Genomic DNA, 21,679 nt, shown 5'->3' with positions numbered 1-21,679 from the left:
GAGGTGTACATATTGGTCTGACTTTGAATAGCCACAGTCCTCTTTTCTTTTGCTCTGTTTTGCAGGGTTGATGGGCCAGGAGTAAATGGGCATTTTTCCCCCCCGTCTCCCCCTTACAGAGAGAACATCTTTATTCCAGTCCCAGACTTTCTGGTTTCCCATTCAGGACCCTCAGAAATAATGTCAGGCAGAAGAAAAGTGGAGCAAATCAATCTTTCATGGTCTTTTTGAGACCAATTTGACATCCATGGACTCTTCTTTTCTTTCACAGCCTACAAGGGGATGGTCAGGATCTGGACAAGGTTGGGGTCTGATGAGGGGAGACATGGGATCATAATGCAGCAAAGAGAGAAAAGAAAAGCAAAACAAGAAAAGATTGCAGGGATGGGGTGATGGAGGAAAAATGAGGGTGAATGACAGTGCAAGAAAGGAGATTAGAGCCCAGCAGCTGCTTTTTGGGGGGCGGGGGGTTTGGGGGGAGCTCTCTCCCCTCTTCCAGCCCTTCGGATGAATAGGATTTGAACAGAGCGGAGATTGATTTATAGTTATTGCAGTTGAACATTTATTGCTCTTAAAGAGTGGCGGGGAGAAAAGAGAGAAAAGGGGTTTGAAAAGCTCCTTTCTGTATTAAAGAGGTATCAAATGAAGACTGCTGAGATAATATACAGTGGCCAATGGGAATTTGATTTGCTTTAAAATTTAACTCTTGTGGGGCCGCCGCTGACGAACGCGCCGGGGCCGGAGCCGCCGCTGCCCCGGGCCGCTGGCGGCCGAGCTTCGCTTCTCTAACCTGCAAACCGCTCGGCTTTATCGCAATATATATATATATAAAATAAAATCAACCTCCGGGTGGCTCCTGTGCGCGGCGGAGGAACGGCTACAGCCGCGAAATTATTATTATTTCTTCGTTGTTACGGTTATTATATATCTTTTTTTTTATGTGAGGCAGACGGGATGCGGAGCTACGAAATAACCGGTGTAAGGAAGAGCCCTTTTCGGAGCTGAGTTTTCCTGCTCTAAACGCGAAGGTTTCTCCATCCCGGCAGCAGAAACGCGATCGCTGCCGAGTCCCCCCGGGCGCAGAAAGGAGCCCATTGTTCAATGGGGAGAAATACATTTTTAGCGGTGATTGAAAGCTCTCTTCTCGTTTGAACTCTAGAAGAAAGTCCCTGGCAGGGAAGAGCATCCCCCTCCCTCTGCCCCAACATCTGTTTGGAGCAATCCAGGCTCTAGGGCAGAGCAGGGCTCTGCCCCCTCCCGAAGTCATTAAAAAGATATTAGTTGAGCTGAGAAACGTCCAGCGGAGCCCCCGATCCAGGGTGGGGTGAGTGGGGGTGGTGTGTGCCATTAAAAACGATTTTGGATTTGCCAGAGCTAATACCAGGCGAAGGGACACGGGGGTTCGAGTTCAAAAATCCCCCGTCCCCCGCCGCCCCACTGCGCTCTGCTCGCTGCCCGGGGCCCTGGAACCCGGGGCCGGCGCGGCGTGGACCGGCCGACCCCATCACCTGCTCCGTGCGCCCCGCCGAGCGCCGAGCGCCGGGGAAGGGGGAACGGCGGCGAGAGCCGGGCTGGGAGCCGAGGCGGTCAGGTGCTTTGACCGCATCCCCGCACCTCCACGGGCTGCAAATGTCCCGGGAGCCGGAGGGAAGGGCAGGCAGGAGGGATCATTGCACCCCTGCGGCTGCCGCAGGAACCAGGCGCCTCCGAAGTTGCTAAATGTGTCATTTATTAAAGCATTCAGGGGGCTTTTCTTTGGCGTTTGCTTGCAAACTCACAAAGGCCGAGCTGCTGTTTGGGGGTCTTTTCTGATGGAAAAAGGGCTCGGAGACCCCCGGCACAAAAGAAATCCTGGCAGTGCTTTCAATGGCCAGGACTCAATGAGGGGGACCCTGTGCGCAGCGGGCGGGGGCGAGGGGCCGCCCGGTGCTGCCTGAAAGGCAGGCCTGAATGTAATGGGGAGATCTGCGTTTATTTGTTGGGATCACATTTAATTAGCTTAGTACAACCCTTGAAAGACAAAGGGACCTCAATCTGGATCCAATCTGAAGCTCGTTTGGAGAGCGAGGGCTCCTGGAAAAGTCAAAAGAGAGAAAGGAGAAAGAAAGGGGAGGCTGGGAGAGAAAGGGGCTGGGGGCCCAGCCAGGTGACTGGCACGCGTGAAACAAGGGGCCTTTTGGGCACAAGGCAGGGCTCAAAAGGGAGGGAGGAAAATAGCTTCTTCCTCAGGTTTTACCTACTTAAAGCCCCTGAAGGGGCCAGAGCTGAAAAGCCTCAATAGTGGCTGAGGAGGCTGCAAAGCAAACAGCAGCGCTGGAGAGGGGGCTCCAGCCCTGCTGTGGCAGCAGTTGGCGGCACTTGGTTATGGGAATGCGCCCAGATGTTACCTGCGCCCGGGAACGCTCCCACCAACCACCGGGAACGCTCCCACCGCTGGCCTGGAGCAGGAGGTGCAGGGGGACAAGGTGATGCCCTGGATGAGCCTGGGCTGGGGGGTGTGGTGGGTTGGGTGCCCCCTGCCCCAGCACGGGGTCCCTTGCTGTTCCCCATATCCCCCCACATGGGGTGAGACGCACCCTGTGCCTTCACCCCCCTCTCTGGTGCCCACACCGTGCCCTTGTGCTGTCACTTGAGGGTCCCCATGGGTGCAGCCCTTGCTCCGCTCTCCACCTGCCAAGACAGGGCACACAGAGGCGGGTGGCATGGAGGATGCGCTGTCACCTCCTCAGGGACAAGAAGGAGGAGAGCGGCTGTCCCCAAGATGCCACATCCACAGGATGGAGCTGAACAGACCCTCGTCCCCCTCCAAACCCTGTGCTGTTTGTCTGTCCCTACCTGTCTGTCCCTGCCCTCCTCCGAGGGGTTCAGGAGCAGCAGGGAGGGTTCGGGGGTGCCCCTGAGCAGTGCCAGCTCCTCGGCAGGTGCCCGGCAGCTCTGGGATGGATGGGTTTGGTGCGGTGGAACCGCGACCCTCCCGGCGAGCGCTCCGGCACAGAGCGCTGCAGCCCCTCCGAACCGAGCGGGCTGATTGCGCTGCTCGGAAAAGGAGCTTTAGGGCATTATTTGCCTCCATTTCACTCTGCAGGAGGCCGCGGAGCCGAGCAGAGATGCTGAGTGCTCTCCCCTCCGCTCTCACTCACTTTCTTGCCTTTTCTTTTCCCCTTCCTTTTTTTAAAGTAGCATTTCCAGTATTATTTTGGTGAGGGGTCACAGTGCACAAAAGCCAGCAGGAGAGGGGAAAATAAAACAAACACCTTCCAGGCTGTGTCTGACTGTTTTGAGGGGCTCAGGAGGCCTTGAAACGAAATGTGATTGTGGCAAATCACGGCAGAAACTCCTCAGCCGTCTCTGTGATGCTGCAGCTCGGCGAGCGGAGCCGGTGGCACGGGGCCATTGGATACCAGTGCTCTGGAAGTGTTAAATAGCCTCGTGATGGCTTTTCTGCCCAAAAACTAGTGTTTTGGCTGAGGGTGAATGAGGCACTGGAGGGTTCAACCCCCTGGAGCAGCCGGGTGTTCCCAGGGGTCCCGCTGAGGCCAGGGCCAGACGGGGGGACAGGGACAGGGCCAGACGGGGGGACAGGGACAGGGACAGGGACAGAGACAGAGACAGGGACAGAGACAGGGACAGAGACAGGGACAGAGACAGGGACAGGGACAGCCCCTGCTTGTTCTCAGCTCTGTGGTCTCTGCACCCAGGCTGGACACCAGAGGTGCTCCCAGCCCGCAGAGGGTTCTCCTCGATGGGACGGAGCAGGAGGGCGCTGGGACTGGGGAAGGCGGAAAATCTCCGCACCTTTTCCTCCCCTCTGGCAGCGACCTGGGGATGGGACGGTCACATCCCATCACCACCTCTGCCGCATCCTCCACCATCGCTCCCGCATCCCAGCCTCCCCGGACCACACCTGGACAGCATCTCTGGGGCTGGGGGACAAGGGGAGGGACGAGCCCAGAGACATGGAGGGAGGCAGCGTGGGCTGTGGGTGCTGGAGCGGGGACGCCCCACAGACAGGTGACCCCGGCGCGGGGCCGCGGAGGCAGGCGGGGGGACGAGCCCTCCCGCGGCTCCTGCCCTTTGCCGGCCCTATTCTCTCCAAAACAAACAGAGCGGCGGCCCCTGCCTCCCCATGTAATGACTCCGCGACAGTGAAGTTTAATATTCCCCAGTGAATGGCTCAAACAAGGAGCCCCACCGGTCAGTGCGGTTTGCCGGGGCACGGCCGCCGGTGAGTGACGGCTCGCACAAAGGGAAGGGACCGTCTAATCCCCCAGGACTGTGGCACCTGCACCCCAGCCTGACTGGGATTAAAGGGGAGCGAGCCAAACTCTGAGAAGATCAGAGGCTTCTTTATAGCGGCCTTGAAATAGGATTTCCTCAAGTGATAAGGGGTTGGGTGGGAAGATAATCTGGGGGGGGCATCAGTACCTGCTCTTACGTCAACCCCAAAGATGCTCTTCAGGATCACCTGCCTCAATTCTGGACCCGGAGGGAGGTGATGGGGGGACCTGGGCACCCTGTCCCCCTCGTCTCAGGGTCGCTGGTCACTCCTGCCGTCCCCCTCCATCTTCAGCGCCTGCCGAGGTGCCACCAAGACAAGGGTGTGGGCTCCATGCCCACCCGCTCGCTGTCCTTGGCGCTGGGGGCTGCTGTCCCCTCCCACCAATGGGCCAGGGAGCTGTGGCTGTTTCAGCTCATCCACACATCACCTAACTCGGGTGTCCCTCCTGTCCCGGCACCCGGTTTCTGCTGATTTCCAGCATCAAAAGTTGTGGAAAATTCTCATTGTGTCTTTTCCAGCCCTAGAGGGGCAGAGAAATGCTCTGTTTGCGACAGGCGCCCCGCACGGCCGCTGCTGACCACAGATCCGGGGATTAAACCTCCAAACCAGCCCAACGCAGGCTCAACGGCTCCTTGTACAGAATGAAACACCCACATGCTCCTGGATACACCAACACCTTTATCTGCACGGGAACAACCTGGCACTGTGAGGTCCCGATTCCTCACCCCATGACCCTACAAGCACCAACAGCCCCCAAAATCCACCCAAAATCGAGACGAACCAAGTGGGTTTGCAGGCGAAGCAGCAGCGCAGGTGGGACTTCATGAACATTATGTCAAAAAGCTTCATGTTAAATACCATGAGCTCTCCCTCCGACCACACCGCCCGTCACCCACCCAGCTTACTGTAAATATACTGTTGCTCTAATGCAATTAAATATTTAATACTCAGGGAAGGAAAAAAAAAGGTCCCATGCCTCGTTGTCTCTTTCAATAACCATTTCGGTTTAACTCGCAATGTCCGTAATGTAGTTCGTTCTCAAATCATGCAAAATTAAAGAAAGTATTTTAGACTATCTTAAAGTCTCTCCTCTGCTCCCAAAATAGCCTTTGCCTGTTCAGGCACACCGAATATAGAGCACAGGAGAGCACCGGAGCCATCCTGAACCCGAGATGCTTTCGTGATGTGCTTTTTCAGGCTGCTGCTCAGAAATGGTTTGCGGGACTGCAATAAATTTCTACTTAAGTCTTGGTGCCCGAAGAGCAGGGTGGGGGCTGCACAGCCGGGGGGTCCTGTGGACCCCCACACCTTCCCATGAGCAATGTGCGGCTGGGTACAGCTGTGATGGGTCGGTGCTGGGGGTGAAGCCATCGTGTGCCTGAGCCGAGGGCTCGGGAAGGGACTGTGCTTGAGGGAAGGAACGTGGTTTGTAGAAGGGCAGGAGCCAACAAGCTGGGCTGGGGACTCACCTGGAGTGGCCTTCAGCTCTGGTTCCTCCATCACGAACGCTGCGCTCCGGTGCAGTGTTCCCCAAACCGAAGGTCTCGTTGCAGGAGCTCCTGCCGATTCACACCCGGACACGGCCCCGCGCTGGTCCCCTGCCGGGAGGAAAGGGCCGCACTGTCCCCACTGGACCCCAAACTCCAAACATGACTCACACGCCGGCTCCTACGCGGCGCTTTGGGATCTGCCCTGCTCCTTGCAACCTCCAATGTTTCTGCCCAGGGGCAGACAAACCCTCCCTACAATGAAAACCAACTTAAAGTGCTTAATCCACTTTTATTTATGAATCAAACTTGCCCAGAGCTGAGCAGGAGAATCAGTTCCTCTCCTGGAGATCCCAGGCTTGGCTTGAAGGCACCACAGCAGCTTCTGGGCTGCACATGTTCCTGAGCCAGGAGACACGAGGAGCTGCCTACGGACCCCAGGGAGAATCGCGAGGTGCCCCAGGGTGGGACTGAACATCCCCCCAACCCCAAGACCCCCTGGCCGGCCCAAGAATGGGGCAGCAGGGCTGGACGGGGGGCTGGAGGAGCCCCCAGCCCCTCACGAGGTGCCACAAGGCGTCTCTTTGCCTCCTGTCCTGCCCATCTCGGACTCACAACAGAGCGAAGTTTAATGGCTGCGGCTCCTCCGCCCCGAGCAGGCAGCAATAATGGAAAACAAATTGCTGAACTTGGGACCGTTTCAAGCACTTTAGCCTTCCAGGACACCAGACTGCGGATGAAAACCCAGCTTTGCAGGCACCATCTTAATGACAGGCCAAATTTCAAAGGCTTGCAAACTATTTCTTTTGCTGCCCCACCCCCTCAATAAAAGGTTGCATCAGAAAGAGATATTTCCATAATTTATAGTATGGGTATTTCACTGGGGAGAGTCACTAATCTGTACTTACAGATACATTTAAGAAAATGCATCCTCCCACAATCCTGCGCCATTTACGACTATTGGCACAATCTGTAATACTCAGTCTTCAATTAAGGGACACCTTAGGGTTCATTATCACACAATTGCTCCCTGTGAACCATGCCAAATGCTGTTTTGGCACAGAGCTTGGAAGATGAATTAGAAGGAAGTCTTCTCGGTAATGCCCGCTCCCAATTCCCATCAGCAGCCTTTATGCCCTCCTCCAGCCATTTTTTCCCCCCTCTCCCCTCTTTCCAAGTGGCTTTTACTATCCCATCTTTCACTGTCTCTCTTGATTCTCTGGAGGTATATTTAGAGATGCTACATCTCCTTTTCTTCCGGCTCTCAACGTGCCTCCCGCTCCCGGCTTTGCAGATGGGATCCTCCCTCCCTCCCTCCCCCAGCTGGAGGGAGCGATTTTAGGTCGGAGGAGCAGAAAAGTCACATTTTACAAGAGCGGGATCGCCGAAGGGGCTGGAGGTATCGCCAAACTTGACCTGGCCACAGCCCAAACCTACTCCTAATGTATCCAATGGTTGAGAGTGGCCAGAGCCGCGTCCCCCCGTGCCAGCCGTGGGGTGGAGGTGACTCCTGGACCAACTCAGCCGCAAAAACCAACTCGTGGCAGAGCAACAAGTTCCGAGTATTAAACCCAGGGGCTGGCGCCTCCTCGACGAGCAACAAAACATTAATATACAGCTGTAGATCCACCCCGCTCTGCTTGGAGAAAACCTCCCCTTGCTAAAACAGACCCTTCTGGCCCGAACAGCTACAATTACAGCACCTGATGGTGGAAATCTTGTGTGTCACAAGAGACGCTTGGATGTGACGCGAGTTTCACGGCGACGGAGGCTCAGGGCGACGGCGCAAGGACAGCGAACGGAGCAGAGCAGACGGGAGATACTTCACCCACAAGACACCTTGTGGAACTTTTATTATATAGAGTGTAAAATGCAACTGTCAGTCAAATAAAAAGAACACTTTGTTTTGTTTTTAAACACCATGCTCAACATTATCCAACGGCCTTTCTTTATAGTTAGACATTTCAAGCATAAGGAAAATAATAAGGAAAGAACCCAAGAACAGTAACTTCAGTACATTTCAAAACGGAATGTCCCACGGGGCAATTAAAAATGCAAGAAAAAATAGCTTCAATTCCGTTTTTCCTTTAAAAATACACTGTTATCTGTACAAGAAACACTACAGTAAACATCGGAAATCATATTATCCCTTTTATTAAATCAAAATTATTTAGCGCATACTGTGGTTAATACTAGATTCATTTATTTCTCTAGGTAATTTGACAAATATTAGATACGAAAATATTTAAAAGAAATGAAAAAAGCAAAAAAAAAACCCACCTTGGAATTAAAAAATAGTTACTACCTTTTATACGGTTTTATGTTCCACAGTGTTTGTTAAAGGTACTAATAGCAGATTCATTTTAATATTAAAAATAACAGTATTTATATTTCTGAGAGCATAGAGGAAAGGCTTTATTTCTCTTTATTTTTTTTTTTTTCATTTTCTTTCTTTTTTTAAACAAGCTTGGAGGTCTTAGATACATCAATGCAACCAGCAACGGAGACATGGGAACGTATCGCTAAAAAATTAACACGTTTTATATTACCCCTTTAGACTCTAGAAATTATACAAACCCTACAAAACCCCCCGACAGCAGAGCAGCCGCTGCCTCGGCACAGAGTTCACATATTAATTACAATACATACCATAGTTCAGTCGTTTAAAAAATGCAATAAAATCAAAGACAGCCAAGATACAAGAAATTAGAAGTAAAACATTTAATGAATTTACATATTTAAGAATATTTAAATACTGTTTAGATTTTTTTTCTTTTTGATTTGTTACATACCACCTAAGACTTCCAAGCCAACGCTTCCCGTTGCAACAGAAAAGATGGAAAATTCAAGGAAAAAAAAAAACCCACACACAAAGAACCCACGTGTTGAAATGTCACAGCGCTGGGTGCGTTTTGGCGCCTGCGAATTCTCTGCCTTCTCTCCAAAAAGAATTCCGGAGGTTCTTTTTTTATACAAATTTGGAAACAAAATTACCAGCATGTCCATAAGTTTAGTACGTTACTAATTGTTCCTGATTCTTAGAAAAGTTCAGTATAGATTATCCTACAGCTAGTGTTTCACAAACAAACAGAAAAGTCTTCATCAAAATGTTGTAAATCTAGAAACCTCTGTTACAAAAAGGTTTTCTTCCACAATGATTTTGAGGAAAACAACAAAATAAATTGCCACGAGGACCTTGTTCTACTGCTCCTAGAGAGGGGGAAAAGAGGAGAGGTTACTCAGCGGCAGCGATGCTTCAAGCCATGGAGCCCTCCTCCCCCGACGCAGCTCCGAGCGGGATTCCTATCGATGCTCCTCACCGCCCTGGAGGTCCGTGCCCCACCACCCGCCATCCCCACGCTCCCCATCCTCCCAGGGTTTCGTGCCTCTCCCCGAACAAGATCCCCCTTCTCCGAAGGAGGTTTTGCGGGAGGAGCGAAGAGAACTCCCTTTTATCGCCGCTTCCAGGTCACACTTGGCCGGCGCCCGCGGCGAGCGCCGGTTCCTGCGCCCGGCTCGACCCCGGCAGCTGCTCCGCCGCCGCCTCCAGTCCCGTTTCTGTCCGCGAGCCAGAGCGAAGCGGGATGCGGCGGGGAGAAGGGGCTGCGCACGCTGCCGTGGGCGTCGCACATCATTTTTGCCAAATGCTAAGACGCTCGTTCTGTGAACCCGGCGCTCAGGAAAGCGCTGGGGTACCATGGGGGTAAATCCCACGTAACCCTCCGGCGGGCCGAGTGACGGGTGAGATTTGACTTGGCAGCTGGTTAATCCACATTACTTTCCAAGTTCTCTGCACCCTTTCAGGACAGGCTGCTCCCTCCCCAGGCAAGTGCACAGCTCCTGTCCCAGCACAAAACTTGCCAGAAAAGCAGCAACGTGTGCACACACCGTCCCGACTGCACGATGTGCCAGTGTCGTGCTACCTCACCAGCCTGGCTCCATCATTCCTTTTACTTTAATTCCCCAAAGCCACAAAACAGCCTGGGAGTTATAAGGAAAAGCCCCCAGGAGAAACAGCTAATCTCCCAGTCTTCTCTCCCTAAAAAACCCTCATGCTGTACAGCGAAATAAGGCTCGGACGTTGAAACAACATGACAGGGAGCAGGGAGCGATTTCTCCCTTCTGTGATCACTCCCTCAGCCACAAAATCTCTCTCTGCTCCACCGTGTGAACCCAAAGCAGAGTCCCCACACCAGGGCAAGGCCAATGCACGCAGTTCCCCGAGGGAAAGAGCAGTGGGGTTCAGGGAACACGAATACAGACCTGGCTGTGGGCCTGAGCCTGCCCTAGTGTCTGCCCGTAGTAGGCGGCCTGCTGTCTGTAATACTCTGCCCAAGCCATCGTGTAGTCCGGCTGGGAACTTGCCTGAGAAGCAGCACTGGCAGCATGACCTGGAGGAAAAGAAGGGAAAAAGGGAGAGATGAGCAACTCCATAAGACCAAACACAGGCTTAGGATCTCCTTCTGTAAAGCTTAAAGAAGAGCCAGCCCTCTTCCAACAGCTGCAGACATCTGAAAGCGCAATGCTGGTTACCTGCTGTTTGGATACCACAGGACAGGCTTTGAGCTGGCGTGGCAGCGGCCAGAAAGTGTTAAGAGAGCGTTCCCACGGCTGCAGGGACAGGTGACAGCCTGCACCCTTCACTTGCAGCCCAAAGGCTCCAGCAGCACGGTGTCAAATGCAAATCCACAAGCCGGCATCGTGCGTGTCTTAGCAGAGCAGAGAAAGCCAGGCCCAGAGTAATCCTACCCTCTCAACAACCCGGCTTCAGCTTTCTGGTTTTTGTTAGCATCAGTTCTTGTCTTGTGCCTTGTTTTCCCCAGGCAGGTCAACCACCAGTGTGGACACGAGGTGTACCGTGGTTCAACGGGAGCAGCTCTCCCGAGGCGCGGCAGCAGACAGCACAACCGAGAGCTTGCGGTGGCAGAACTACATGTACCACCACCAGCAGGAGAGGAGCAAAGGGGTTTTATAGGGACTGGAAGTGAATAACAGCAGAGGATGGAGACGCAAGTCATCAGATTAGAGCTCTCTCTGTTTGCAACAAGAGTTGATTCATCTCCAATACCCTGTTTCACTCACTCTGTTTTTTGAAATACTCCTCCCATGCTTTGCTGTAATCGGGATGGCTGTTCTGCTGCTGGCTCTGTTGGCCTGTGCAAAGATGACAACAAGGGGTATGTCAATATGGAACAGGTGACAGTTTCCAGCCAGTGACATCCACCTTCCCACTAGACAGGCCCTGGATTTACCTTGGCTGCCCAGGCTTCACACTTGAGCTTCCACCTTTCTACAGAGCTGGGCACCTTCAGTCCAGGGAAAGCCGAGGAAAAGCTCGAGTTCCTGATTTCGTCTCGCCTGTGCCCTGTTAAAGGGCGTTAAGCCAGGTCTCCTCCATGCTGGGACCTGCTCAACTCACAGCATGTTTACTGGGAGCTGCCAGGTTTGCATATCAGCCACCTTATGGTGCCAGCTCGCTCCCATCTAACACAGGGACGGGAGGGTTCAAACCGCTGACAGAACCGAGACCTGTCACCTCAACCTGTCACCTCAACCTCCAGCCATGGAGCTGCCAAGGAAACAGCCATGTTTTGAGTCATCTCACTTGATTCTCAGGGGTCTGCATCCTTCACCCTGACTCTCATCAGCAGAGCACGCCTGGAGGAGCCCTGGAGGGCAATGCCTGTCTGTACGGTGTCCGCATGCCGCCTCCAGCATGCAGCTCCAGGGCAGCCCAACTGCTCCAGGGTCCCCAGCACAAGAGGGAGCGTGAGCCCTGCACAATGCCCAGCCAGCTCCCCTGGAGAGGAATCCACAACACCCTCCTAACAGCCACGACCGGCTCAGCGCCGCGGTCTCCAGACTCCCACACTGTGCTGAGATAAGCGGTGCCACTGAGAGACCCCAAAACCTCGGTCTTCACCCAGCACAGACTCCCCCTCTTTGAAGCACTGAGACACCCAGCACACCCAAGCCCAGCCAGCTGGGTGCACAGGCGGGATGGCCACACTTCCCTCAGAGCAAAGAGCCCTCAGTCAGACACACAGCACGCAAAAAAAAGCCCTGAACAGAAACCACAGCAGTTAGAGAAGCACAGTGAGCGCTCAGCACGAGCCGCTGCCCGCAGGGAAGGACCAAGCTGTCCCCGGCCCGGCCGGCCGCCCCGGCTCCCTGTACAGCCCAGCCCGGCGGCCGAAGGGGGCTTTGAAGTGGGGGGAAGGGGAAAAAATAATACACTGCAAGTGTGAAGTGGGTGGAGGGAACAGGGCAGCAGTGTCCTGTCCAGGGGCATAAAAGCGGGTTAAAAGACTTGACCAACGCTACAAGTCAGGACCTTTTCTGGCAGAGGTCAAGGCTGCCTCAACTGTCCACCTGCTAATGCCAACAAAGGGCCTCCTTCAATGCCTTTTCTTCTCGGAGAATTACAGTCCGCAGCAGGCTGAAAGGACACGCAGCTAAATGCATTTCACAGCAAAATGTTTCCCCAGCCAGTTAATTTATTTAAGATGGAGGGAAGTAATTAAAATCTAAATACATGTGTAGGGGGTGGGGGTCTGCCCCTCCTCCCACGAGGAGGGCACTCTGGAGCTTGTCCCTCGGAGAAGGCCCCGGCCAGCCCTGTGACAGGGCCAGCAGAGCCGCCAACAAACAGGCTGCAGTGTGCGGAAAGGGGACCCCTCACAAGACTGCTTTCAAATTTAAACTTACAGTGCAAAAGCAGGTATTTACCTAGGTTCTTACACTAATCCTCCCCTGCCTTGGTGAACTCCACCTGGCCTGACTGGGTACCTGTGATCTGCAGCAGGAGAAAGTGGTGAAAGCTGCTTAAAGCACCGCGTTATCTTGTCTGTCCTCTCTCCTTACTAGACTGTCTTCAGCGGGCTACAAAAGGAACACGGAGGATCCTAAGTAGACACGGAACTAGAGAGCCAACATTTCCCATCAGGTTCAAAAGCAGAAATAAAACATCTGCCCCCAAAACACAGCCTTGCGGTACTAAACCTGTCCAGGGGAAGGATAATGACAAGGCAGGATGCTTCGCTGCTCCTGGGAGCCACCAGGAACAGTGCCATGCTATTCCACTCCTGTACAAAAAAAAGTCCTTTCAAGCCCACCATTGCCTTTTGCTGTCCTGAAAATAGAGCAACTATTGACCTTAGAGCTCAAAGTCTTGATTTTTAGACTGCAATTATAAGGAGCAGAAGTGTTCCAGAGACTTGTTTTTACAGTTTAACACACACTTTCCATGCAGGGTTCCTAAGTCCTACCGTAGCACACATTATAGAATGTTCTAAGTTAATAATGCAGCATATAGGACTTCCAAATTTCATATACACACAATTTCATAACCATTAAAACATGCCTAGTGTTGCAATGAGTCACAAGTGCAACTGCAGACATTGCTCCTCTAACATTTCCTCTACCTCAGGCACCTCAAAGAGTGGGAATTTAGACCGAAGTTAATAATCTACTTCATTGCTAAATAAGCCTTAGCACTGAAAAGCACCTGTCATTAAACCCCTTTAAAATCACTGCCACACACACACTTTTTGGTGTTTAGCCTTAGTTTTCAGAAGACCAGGTCAATAAAAACTTGTATTTCCTGAAAAACTGTGATTGAAAAGTGTCTGTTGGACATTAAAGCCCATCACATGAGCTTTGAGATTACCAAGCAGACCATGAATCTGCTCTGTTTTGGGCAAACCATTACTACTCTGGCTGGTGAAGACACAAGATGATGCAGTTACCAACGTCACCACTAGCATTTACTTCTTCAATTATTCTGAAAAGCAGGACTTCCTACTCCAATCTGCTGAATTTTGACTAAATAGGCTTCTAGGAAGAAATGACACTTTGAACCTTGAAGAAGAACAGCCAGTCTGACTCAGTGCTGCCGGCTTGAAGTAGAGAGCCCAGCAGCAGGGCTGATCTGGGTTCAGTTTTTGACTCATGACTAAAGATGTGCAGGCACGGTTGGTTGGAAAGCTGGTTATCCCACTGGCCTCATTCTGAGCATTTAGCACTGTGGAGGCTGAGTTGTTCTCATCAACTCCCAAAATGTGACAAGGGGACAGTGCTACAGCCAGTGAGGATGAACCAGCACAGGAGCCTTGCCTACCCTTCCTTCCATTTTTTGTATCTCCTTTCCCAGTCTTTCCATCAGACTGGGTGTTGAACATCAAGAAGAACTCATAGGAAAAGAAAATAAGCAAGAACTGATAGAGTCATGAACAAAGGGATTGGGAAGGCTCTCTGCCAGACACAGTGTGCCTGTTAGGGGGAGCGGGGTTCACAAGTGCATGCCTGCAGAACCCTGGCAGAAGGGAACCTAAGGCAGAAACATTTTTGTTAGAAAGGAACAGGTAGCAAGGACCAAACTTCTACCCAGAGAGAGCAGAAACAGGCAGTAAGCAGTTAAATGCACAAAAAGCGTTGCAGTTTTTAACAGTCTTCAGCTTATTCAGAGCTCAAACACCACAACGTGTCTCTATATAAGGTGCAGGGAATTATCTTGCTGTTTCACCCACTGATCTCATGGGTGAACCTGTGTTTTTGAGGGATGAAGCAGCAACTGCAAAGGGAACATCAACCCTTCTCCAGCCCAGCTCCGAGACACTTACTTGGGACTTGCTGCCCAGGCTGCTGCCACGTCTGGTAGGTACTGCCCCAACCCTGCGTCATGAACGCCTGAGGACCGCTGCAGAGACACAAAGGCACGCTGAAGCAGACAATAAAATACTTGGCAGGTCGTATATATATCTAACATTGTCCACAGAAGGAAAACTGGTACTTATAGTCTGCAACTGCTGAGCAAACAGGTTAACATGGGAACGAAAGGAGGTGTGACTGCTAATTGTCTTGATATTGGTCTGTTCATGTAGCCAAGATAAAGATACGTCGCACCCAACAGCACTCTTCGTGATCTGTGCAGTTCAGGCTTCTTTCCACACTCTCACTGCACTAGAGTCAGGAATTTTGGAGATGCCAATACCTACCTTGTTTATAATTTAATAGCTATAATCCTTCCTGCAGTCAGGTTTAAAGGTTTCATCTCACTTGCTTCTGAATGCTCAATCTCCAAAAGGCTCCACTTGTCCATCACCCCTTCAGGGTCCTCCACCCTTCTCCCAGCCATTCCCCACAGCCCACCCATGACGAGATGGAAAATCTTACTTTTGATGAGGTGTCGCGGGTGCTTGGCTGAACGGATTCTGACCAAATCCTCCAGGTCCACCCATGCTGGTACCCTGTCACAGAATCCACAAATACTTAACGCCAGCTCTAAGCACAGGGCAAAGGTAGATAGCATGAACAGTAAGAAAGGGGAGAAGACAGCCTGGGACATGTTCCATTAAACTCCAGCACCTGAAAGAAGCGCCTGATTCTCCAAGGACAAAGTTCTCAGAACTGTCAGCACACTCCGGGAGACCAGCTTCAAAAGTAACGCGGGCCAGCCCACAACAGGACTAACGGAACTACTGCACAGGTGCAAGTTCACCTTTGAATAGCTTGGATCCTGAGTTTGGTATCAAGCCTTCTCTCAAACAATTCAGCAGGAAGGCTGCTTTTTAGCTTTACCATGCTCCGGGTTCAGTATTTTCCATACTTTCTTTTACCCAAGTTTCCCCCTTCAGCAGCAGGCCAGCCTGACATGAAGCTTTAATACCACAGCACTGCATTAAATGGAAGATAAAAGTCATCCTGGATTTAATGGAGCCAGGAGTTGAGTGTTACTTTCAGGACGATGATGCCAGGATTGTGTCATTCTCATGCAGTGACACTATTGTCTTCCCTTCAAAAAAAGCCTTCTCATACCTTATCATTGCTGTTCCTCCCTCTCCTACAGCTGCACACTACCCTTGATTATGTCAGCAAACAGTCAGAACCACAGGGGCCACAGCAAAGACTAGTCCAATGCATGCTGGAGGGCAATTAAAGTTCAAGAGAGTTGCTAACAGGCACATGGTTTTGAAGATAAATAATGTAAGCGTGTGTATTCTGTGCCACCTTCTGTGCCTACATGTAGCTAAGAGTAAAAACACGTCTGAAAGAGAAAACATGAGCAAGAGATGGGACTTACACCGACTTTCTCATCTATGAGATGTCTAGCGAGTTCAATTTGCTGTGGAACTCCTCTGATTGTGAATATTCGTACACCAGGGTCTGTGTTGGGAGGTGGGTTTCTCTGGAGCTCCACATGGGCCCCTGACTGCTGGTTTATGCTCTTGATGTTCTCACCACCTGAAGAAAAGCAAGACATCAGAAAGGATATTCAGCATCTTTTTTTCCATAAAAGCATAACAAAGTCAGGTTCTGGTAAGGGAATATAGTTTCAATTCCCTCTGTGTGCCTCAGGGGACGGCAGCAGCAGCCACCACACCTGAGCTCGTGTTGCTCCTTTCAATGGCCTCGTAAGCATGACCTGAAACTCTGAACTACTGTAACAGTTTTTGGGGTCATGAATGGTGCTGTTTTAAGAGTCCCCCTTATGTGTTTATGTGTGCATGGCTTGACTCCCACCAAAACACAGCATGGCTGAGATACACTGACAAACCAGATGCAAAATCTGTACTGACTAAATTCTGATGGTTTTGCACAGCTGTTCACAATCCTCAAGAAAAGAGTCACCTGCAACTGAAACATGCTTTTTCTTTCTTCCATTAGGCTTTTTTCTCCATCACTAGACATTTCATTCCACTAAGGCAAAAAGCCACCAGCCACATACTTTGTAGCTTAAAGCCAAAGCTTAAGCTTTCTCACACCATGTCCTGTTCAACAGCTTATCCCCTTAACGAAGCCTCCGCTTACCGCAGCGTGCGCATCCCTCTGCACAGCCGCAGTGGTGCAGGACTCTGGGTCTTCTGCTATGTCAAAGTTAGTTGTGCATGCAGGGAACATATAGTTTGCCATCTGGATATGCTCGAGCACAGGGGTGCTCCGAGCAGGACGCAGCAGGGCCAGCCAAAGCAGATCTGATTTCCTCAAGAGCGGCTAGGTCCCCGGTCTCTTAATGAAATTTGCTTAACAAAAGCCTCGGCCAAAGTTACAATGGTTCAATTCTTCTTTTGGAAGCTCGCACAACTTACAGACCAGCTCCACTCAACTGGAGAATTTAAAGGGTGCGGAGTAGGAAGGGGTTTTACAGCTTTTAAATCACAAATTAAAAATCACCAGCCCAAAGGACATACAGCAAGCAGGAAACAGAGCAAAGGAAACTAAGCTGAGATTCTTGTTTGGTTTTAATTAAAAAGAGTGTCTAAAAATAATCTCCTCAATTTTGCTCGCATTTCCATCTCTATACATCCAGCACAACTTCAAAACAAACTGTGGATGTTGCAGACACTTGTTCGTTTCATTGTAATGGACTCGTGACCTTTTTAACATTTTAAAGCCTTCTTGGGGAAGGGAGGAGGAAAAGTTGCCAAAGGGCAATTAACTCTTTCTAAATGAATTTTTGAAGATGCATTTAACAAAAGATAATCGTGTCACATCCCTGGGCAGACAACAGAGATTGTACTGTGCAGCCAAAAGCCAACCCCCTTATTTTCAGTCAAGCATGGGAAAGTGGTGAGATGAAGTTTCAAAACCCAGAAGGTTTTTTTTATGTAACGCTTTTGTTTGATGCAGACTTGTTTGAAGCTCTGTTTTTTACATATTGAGGTGAGATCTGAATCAACAGATGCTTCATCTGCTTAACGAAAACATAAGACTCTTTCAGCCAACATACTTTGGATCGGGAAGGAGCGGGAGAATTTTACTGGGTGACAGAGGCACAACCATAGGTTGCTATCACACCGCAGACTAAGTTTCTCCTTCCAAAAGGGGATTAAACATTGAAGCACTCTCAAACTGGAAGCAAGGAGAGCACAGATTTCAAATAATTTCCCAATTTAGCATTCAGCACCAAGTTTGTGGTTGTTGGGACTTTCCACATCAGCTCCCACCCAGAACATACTGCAAGATCAAGTTCATTGCCACTCCAGGTTGGGTCAGGGGCTGCAAGCTCCTGGCCCTGTCCCAGGAGCTGGTGCCCTTCTCCTCCCCACCCTCCAGCCAGGTAAGTGCCACAGGGCTCCCTCCCACCCCAGCTATCCCAGTTCTGTCTCCAGAGTGTGCAAACAGAGCCACACGATGCTGCCCGGTGCCGGCAGGAGTTCATTTTCCGCCCTGCCGAGGTGACCCGCCCGGCACATGGTGGCCGTCTATAGCCGCATTCAGCAGCCCGGCTCCATTCTTCTACCTGATGGGGGGCAGAAGTGATGCGAGAGTGGCCCCCCAGCTGGATGTGAAATCGTAAAGCAATTAATCAAACCTGCTAAAAGGCAGAGCTGACAAGAGCCAGGCCGGCCACGTTATCTGTCAATATTGCTGTATTTATCATGGAAATCCAGCGGGGGCCCAGAGAGGCTGCGGTTTGTTCCAAGCACCACCAAACAGAGAAAGCCCTTGACATGTGCATGGTGCTCGTCTCCACCCTTCCTCGAGCCTTTCAGAAAAGAAAAGCTGCACCTACCCACCCTCTAGAGGAAAAATCCACGCACAGGATTTGCAGGGAGCCAAGCGCTTCTTATCAGCTCATAAAGGCTCACGCTCCCAAGCTGAGAAGTGATGCCCACAAAAAAAGAGCCCTAGATCTTTTATCATACACGCTGCAGAAACTGAGCTGAGAAACTTCCCCATCTCCCTCTTTTTCCCCTCTTCCCGAGTGGTGACATGGAGCTGGAAGCACAGCAGCAGTTACCTGGTCACATCACATACGATACACCCAAGATACCCATCACTTGGGTGCCAACCTCGGAGACTAAGCCGCGCGTGCCCGGAGGACTCGGCCAGATTTTACAGAGAAAGCTAACAAGCAATTCCTGTATCGCAAAGGAAAAAAGAAAAAAAAGGAAAAAAGAGAAATAAAAAAGCTGGAAACCGATCAGAAACTAAAAGGGGATGAGCAAAGCTTTTACAATTGGTCACTGTTAAAAAAACCCAAACTAACCTAACATCCTTTCTCCCCTACATTGCCCCATAAGCAGTGGGAGAGGAAATGAGAAGAGGCGGGTGTCTTGCATCAACATATGGAGCGTGCAGTACATCCATCCTGGTCCAGGCCCCAAAAGGCAACGCCACAGCCATCACTCACTTGACAAAAATGAAGGCTGTGAGAGACTAAGAGCACAGGCACTGTAAGAACACCGATTACAAGGTGGTATTACAAAGCTACAAGCACTCAAATCACCATACAACTAGTAATTAGTCACTCCAGAAAGCTTCTGATCTGGCTGGGTAAGAATCCCTATTTTGCTGTTGTGGAAACAAAAGGTAAAAAGCTACCCTTCACCCCCACGGCGAGCCGGTGCCAGGCCTTGCACTTGAACGCTGAGACATCCAACTCCGCTACCTGCATTTATCTTTTCAGCACACGGTGCTCTCTGTAGTCACAAATGCTCCACTTCAGTGCACTGCTGAACAACAAGTGACCTTTTCTGATCCTTTATTAAGGATGACTAATGGATACAGCAATAAAGTTTCATTATAATTTGATTTTTTCACACATATAACTCATTTGTGGGCTTAACATTTGCTTTGCTTGATCTTTTTGCCCAACTGGACTGTTCAGTGAGATCAAGCACAACCGCTCTGCAATTTCTGCATCATGGGGAGAGCAGGTGTTTTCTCATATTGAAAGAAGTTTTCAGGTTTGTGAACAGGCTTACAGCAAAGAGCAACATCTGAAAATGATTGCAGCTACACTGCTGACATGCCTGTGTCCGATATCTCTGTTCTTTGTCATCCAAAAAGGCAGGAGTTCAGGGTGCTAGAGGGGCCAGGTACACGGAAGGGAACAAGTTAGATGCAGCGGGGCTGTGCAGCAGGGAAAGAGGCCACAACACATTTTATCATGAGCTCCCTCCTGCGCAACAGGACGGCAAGAAAATAAATGTCACTGAAACATGGCACAATGCCCTCGAGTCTCTGCCTCCTTTACCGCTGTAGCTAATCTGTTCCTGCTCTATTCATGTCATCTCTGCTGAGGCTAAAAGCCAACTGTGATTACTTAAATACTAGTTAAGACATACGTCCTTCTTTCTGAAATAAGCAGAGAGAAAAATGAAATACAACTTCTTTGATACATCTGTGTATTAACCTAGAAGCACTGCAACAATTCAGAGTGGTAGAGCTCTTCTAGTCCTGGCTCTACTCTAAGTTCTGCCATTACCCGATGTGCAGCTCACGCTCCGTGACAAACTGCGACTGCTGCTGATGCTCTGGTTTCAGAACTGTCTTGGCATGTTTCTGGTTCTTGAGAGTAAGTGCCAGATGACTCCTTGTCCATCTCCTTAGTACGCAGAGGTTCAACAAAGGGGCCTCCATAGCAGCAAACATCTTGTCCGAGCAAGATGCAGTACAGCCTGCTCCGTGCCAGCCTCAGCCACGCACAAACCTGCTGCTTCACTTTATTCATCAGGCACTTCAGGTACGTGGCTGGAAGCAGCTACTGTTATTACCACATTCAGAGACCTTCCATTTCATCACACGGCACTCACAGAAATCCAACACGATGAAATGACTGTTCTGCTTGTCCCTGATAAACTGTCCTTTAAACGAATTCTCTATAAAAAGAATCTACAAATGAACCTGCCTTTTCTCAGCCAGCTGCTTGTTATAACAAGCTTACTTGACAGCTCTGCATGAAGAGCCTCTCTTACATATTGTGAACAAGGGCCTGGAGAGTACAATTACGAGCAAGAGCACCACAAAGAAAACAACCACAAGCGCTTATAGCTTATTCCTACGCTGCATTCACCGGCCACTAAATACCTGCAATTACAGAAAACTCCAAAGCCTCACTGTCAGGCAGCAAGAACGCAACCATCCCGAGACGGAGAGACTGAAAGCTCTAATATTAGTGTCACTGGACCTACCTTTGCCTATAACGAGGCCGCACTTATCGGCTGGCACCGTGTAGGTTATTTCCTGCATGCCCCCGGGTGTTCCAACACTCCAGTCCCCACGGCCACGACCTCTTCCTCGGGCGACAGCCAAACTTCCAAAGCCATCTCGTTCCTTGGAAGGCCAAAAAAAATTATCAGTGTTTTTTTGCTGGCACCAATGTACATTAAAAATAAAATACAGCAAGGTAAGTTAAACTGCATTATAATCGATGGCACTGAATGAAGATATTCTTGGACTTCAGTTTCACATTCAAGATTTTGAAGCACTTTAAAGAAATGCCAAGTAACGTAGGCTATAGTTGCCTTCCTGACTCAGGAAGATATTTATATTTTTTAAATGCATGCCTCTGTATCTGCTGAAATAAACCTATAAACAAGCATGAACTGCTAAAGGACTTTTAGTTTGTGATGGGAGCTTTCCTTAGAGCAACCAATAGCTCTTGGTGCTGACACACACAGAAGTTGCTTTCAAACCCTTTCAAGTCTCATTCTTTAAAAAACTGCTGGAATTACTCGGCTGAAATGCACATTTTCCAAAACTTCCAAAGGAAGCTTTTAAGTTCAAAGGTATTTAAAGGACACAACTATTCCAGGTAACCGATTCCTCCAAAAGCAAAGCTATGGGCAGAGACTACCATGATAGACCTCAAAATGTAAGTGGATGATTAAAAGTTATGAAATCAAATACTCAAGCCAGGCCTCAGGGCAAGAAGAGATACCAAGACCTACCCTTGATGGAGAAATTATGCTCAGGTATCTGGTCTGGAATGGTCTAACATCTTTACTTTTCATAATACAAAGGGCACATCCTCCTTCATGGGTCTGTCCTACTACTTCACATTCTACTTCTTGCTCTCAGGCAATGCAGGATGTTGCTGCCTTTCTTAGAGCACAGGGAGCACATACGTGAACATTTAGTGCCTTCTGCCCCCCGTAGCCACCAGACCCATGGACAGGAGCCTGAA

General features: G+C 50.3%; 1 protein-coding gene across 4 annotated transcripts in view; it reads right to left on the bottom strand.

Moving 5' to 3' along the window:
• Positions 1 to 7,584: 7,584 nt before the first annotated feature.
• The window catches only part of FUBP3 (far upstream element binding protein 3), a 37,807-nt gene continuing 23,712 nt past the window's right edge, over positions 7,585 to 21,679 (bottom strand). For 3 of the 4 annotated variants that reach the window (XM_065853845.2, XM_065853846.2, XM_065853847.2), the window contains 7 exons: positions 20,685 to 20,826; positions 15,848 to 16,008; positions 14,941 to 15,014; positions 14,388 to 14,464; positions 10,849 to 10,920; positions 10,030 to 10,157; positions 7,585 to 8,976 (listed from right to left, as the gene is read on the bottom strand). In XM_065853845.2, coding sequence (XP_065709917.1) covers positions 8,968 to 8,976; positions 10,030 to 10,157; positions 10,849 to 10,920; positions 14,388 to 14,464; positions 14,941 to 15,014; positions 15,848 to 16,008; positions 20,685 to 20,826 — 663 coding nt within the window. In that variant the 3' untranslated portion in view covers positions 7,585 to 8,967. The remainder of the gene's footprint in view (positions 8,977 to 10,029; positions 10,158 to 10,848; positions 10,921 to 14,387; positions 14,465 to 14,940; positions 15,015 to 15,847; positions 16,009 to 20,684; positions 20,827 to 21,679) is intronic. The other variant, XM_065853848.2, reaches the window with a different exon arrangement.

This window comes from Patagioenas fasciata, chromosome 20 (assembly GCF_037038585.1).
Source record: "Patagioenas fasciata isolate bPatFas1 chromosome 20, bPatFas1.hap1, whole genome shotgun sequence".
NCBI lineage: Eukaryota > Metazoa > Chordata > Aves > Columbiformes > Columbidae > Patagioenas > Patagioenas fasciata.
The sequence above is the reverse complement of the archived record's forward strand: the minus strand, read 5'-3'. Positions and strand labels throughout refer to the sequence as shown.